The sequence below is a fragment of the Wolffia australiana genome, chromosome 13 (assembly GCF_029677425.1).
Source record: "Wolffia australiana isolate 7733 chromosome 13, ASM2967742v1".
NCBI classification, from domain to species: Eukaryota; Viridiplantae; Streptophyta; class Magnoliopsida; order Alismatales; family Araceae; genus Wolffia; species Wolffia australiana.
In genome coordinates, this window is record NC_135847.1 from 333,258 (window position 1) to 336,747 (window position 3,490).

Here is a 3,490-nt window from a genome sequence, read left to right on the forward strand (position 1 = left end):
CAATCCAAATATGATCAAATATCTTTTCTTTGAGTTCAGCTGTCCAAGTAGATACCATGCAGAATGGCTTTTTCTCATACTAATAGACGTTAGGTTTTGTGCGTCATCTATATTTTGATACATACTTTTATAAAATATGATCAAAGGATTGCAGACAATGGGAGAACTCCGTTCTTTCTCAATCGGTTATGGGCGTCTTTGATCTATCAACTATTTATACTTTGTTTGCAAGTACGTAGCATCTGAAGCCAAAAGTTGGCCGTTTTATGAAAATAAGCCAACCTTCACTGATGCAAACAGAATTGTGTTATTGCCTTATGTGATGTTCATAATATCATGCAGTTGTGTTATTGCCTTATGTGATGTGGGAATACTCAATTTTACATACTCGTGCATGCCCTGTTTTTTAATAATCATGAAAGCTCAAGATATGTCTTGCAGTAAATGAATATATTTAATATGATAAATATATTGTAGTTGATGCTGCCGTGATTTTAGGTCATACCTAAAGATTTTATTATGAGACAATTGACTACAGAGCAGAGCAAAAGGATAGCTTGACGATAGATAAGGCATGGTAACAGATCTAATGGCTATTTAATTTGCTATACTTTTACCGCATTCAACATCTTAATGACAATCTGTGACATGAAGAGACATCGGATGAGATCAGCAGGCCAAACCAATGACCATGGCTTATTTGCTACTAGATAGATAGATGATCGATGTGTAATTACACGCCAAGTCATGTGGCAATTGTTTGACCAAATATAATCTACACAAGTGGGGATGATTATGGGATGCTCATCAGTGAGTGTAGACAGGAGGTTTTAGGACACTGCATCGCTATGGATAATTTACAATAGCTCAAGGGGCGATAATACCGCTCCAGACTGGGAAATTTAAACAACAAAACTTCTATTTCAAATTTGTGCTAGAATATAAGGGTAATGCACGCTAGACAAAGCATTTGAATGATCATTCACCTAAATCATTTGAATGTACCAGGGGATTCTACTTTGAAAACTTTCAAATCAGTTTCCCAGACACAATGGCACAGCATCCTAGTACAAGTCATGAATGAGATGATCCTAACATATATTGATATATTAGCTTTTTCAGAACTTTTCTCTGCAGCTTGAGAAAAGAGTTTAATGTCACAGCCGCTGAATCCCAAATTTTTTCATCTCGCCGGTCCAATTGGGTGTGAGCGAACAAGAAAGACAGTGAACGAAAATTCAGTATATCCTGTACTACCAAAATGGAAAACGCTACGTTTGAATGGAAAGATGAAGAAAGAACGAGTGTGTCCCCCCTCCATTATTAGAACTGATCATGGACAATGGTTCATTCTTGCCAGTTCACAAGGCAGAATTTATGTCGGAAAGCAGCAAACCCAGCGAAAAAACAAAAGGAAAAAAAATGAAAGAACCCCAGCAAATCAAGGAAAGATCGCAGACTGGCGGCACTAACCTAGAAGATGATGTCCTCGTCCTTGTCCCCTCCGACGGAGAGCAAATCAGAGACATGATGGCGGGCAGAGTGGAGGGAGACGCCCTCCTTGAGCGCGAAAGCCTCGGCCCTCTGCTCTTCGGCGAACGCGGCGGCCGCCTGCATCTGCCGCTCGATCTCCCTCTTCTTGTAGCCCTGAATCTTCTTCAACCTGAAGAAATCCTCCCTCTCGAGCTCGTCCAGCTCGCCCTTGATGTAGTTGATGGTGTTCTCGATCCGGGGCTTGACCACGTTCTCCAGGGCGTTCACGCGGCGGTTGGTGGTCTTGATGGCCTCGTCGAGGGTGAGGAACGAGGTCTGCAGCGAGGCCAGCTCGACCAGGACTTCGATGGCGCGGACGTAGGAGGCGCGGCAGGCCTGCACCTGCACGCCGCCCTTGCCGAGCCCGGTGAGGTCGGCGGCCTTGTCGGCGTTGGCGCCGGCGTCGGCGAAGTGCTCGAAGCGCGGGAGCTTCACGCCGGCGACGTTGTCCTGGCGGGAGCGCACGCGGAGGGAGGCCGCGCGGTTGGCCTGCGCCAGGACGACGTGGCGGACGACGTGATCGCCCGCGGCGTACTTGGCCTCGGTGAGGGCGAAGGCGGAGGAGCGCATGACCTCGCCCATGGACTCCTTGGCCGCGACGATCTTCTTCAGGATCGCGCGGAACTGCACGGTGAGCGCGTCGCTCTTCTTCTTCAGCAGCGCGTGGCCCCTCGTCGCGCCGATCAGCCGCGCCTTCATCACCCCCAGCATCGTCACCGTCGGCACCACGTTCAGCCGCTGCCCCTGCCCCGACATCTTCGCGATCCCCCTTCTCCCTCGCCTCGAAGATTCCTCCGGAAATTCCCTCGCAGATCTCGGGCGTTACTCCCTCCGATCGGCTGATCTCTGCCTCGATTCTGCGCCTCTTCTTGCTCTCGCGGACGGGCGAATCGAAACCCTAGCTCGGGCGATTCCTCCTAGAAAATTGATTCCCTCGTTCAAAATCGAAGATCCCTCTTCGCCGATCGATCGCGTTGCAGGAAGATCGGAGGCTAGAAATGCTCACCTTCTCCGGGCGCGACGCGGGAAGATGTAGCGGATCGGTTCAGCTCGCGGAGACGGTCTTCTGCGAGCTTCTCCCCTCGTCGATCTCGCTGCCTTTTTCTCCGACGGGAAGGGGAAGACAACCTCGCAGTGCTATGGTGAGACAGGTATTATTTGGGCCTAAATGGGCTCAACAGATCACTGTAGACAGTTTAATGGTTAGAGAGAGAGAGAGAGGGAGAGAGAAACTAAGAAAAAGAGAGCCTAAAAGAGAGGGAAAGAGATTAAGAGGGGGAGAGAAACTACAAAGAGAGAGACTAAGAAAAAGAGAGATTAAGAAAGAGAGAGAGAGAAAAAAACTAAGAAAGAGAGAGACTAAGAGAGAGAGAGAGTGAAAGAAAGAGAGAGTAAGAGAGAAAGAGAAACTAAGAAAGAGAAAATAAGGGAGAGAGAGAGAAACTAAGAAAGAGAGGTTAAGAGAAAGAGAGAGAGAAACTAAGAAAGAGAGGCTAAGAGAAAGAGAGGCTAAGAGAAAGAGAGACTAAGAGAGAGCGAGAGAGAAAGTATGGAAGAGAGAGTTAGAGAGAGAGAGAGAAACTATGAAAGAGAGACTAAGAGAGAGAGACTAAGAGAGAGAGATAAACTAAGAGAGAGAGAAGAGAAACTTAGAGATACAAGAGAGAGAGAGAGAAACTAATAAAAGAGAGAAACTAAGAGAGAGAGAGAAGAGAAACTAAGAGATACAAGAGAGAGAGAAACTAAGAAAGAGAGTAAGAGAGAGAGAGAGAGAGCTAAGAAAGAGAGAAAAAAAATAAGAAAGAGAGACTAAGAGAGAGAAAGTGAGAGAAACTAAGAAAGAGAGGGATTAAGAAAAAGAGAGAAACATAGTGAGAGTAACAGATAGATTTTAAAAAAATTGTAGGAGAAATATGATAACTAATAAAATCAATATTTTGGAGTTAAAAAACATAAA

General features: G+C 46.1%; 1 protein-coding gene across 1 annotated transcript; it reads right to left on the reverse strand.

Moving 5' to 3' along the window:
- Positions 1 to 1,290: 1,290 nt before the first annotated feature.
- On the reverse strand, positions 1,291 to 2,697 carry LOC144711066 (vacuolar ATP synthase subunit D (VATD) / V-ATPase D subunit / vacuolar proton pump D subunit (VATPD)). Its single transcript, XM_078584990.1, has 2 exons — positions 2,540 to 2,697; positions 1,291 to 2,450 (listed from the first exon to the last, which is right to left on the reverse strand). The coding sequence occupies exon 2, from the start codon at positions 2,287 to 2,289 to the stop codon at positions 1,474 to 1,476; it is 816 nt and encodes a 271-aa protein (XP_078441116.1). The 5' UTR covers positions 2,290 to 2,450; positions 2,540 to 2,697; the 3' UTR covers positions 1,291 to 1,473.
- Between the last annotated feature and the right edge of the window lie 793 nt (positions 2,698 to 3,490).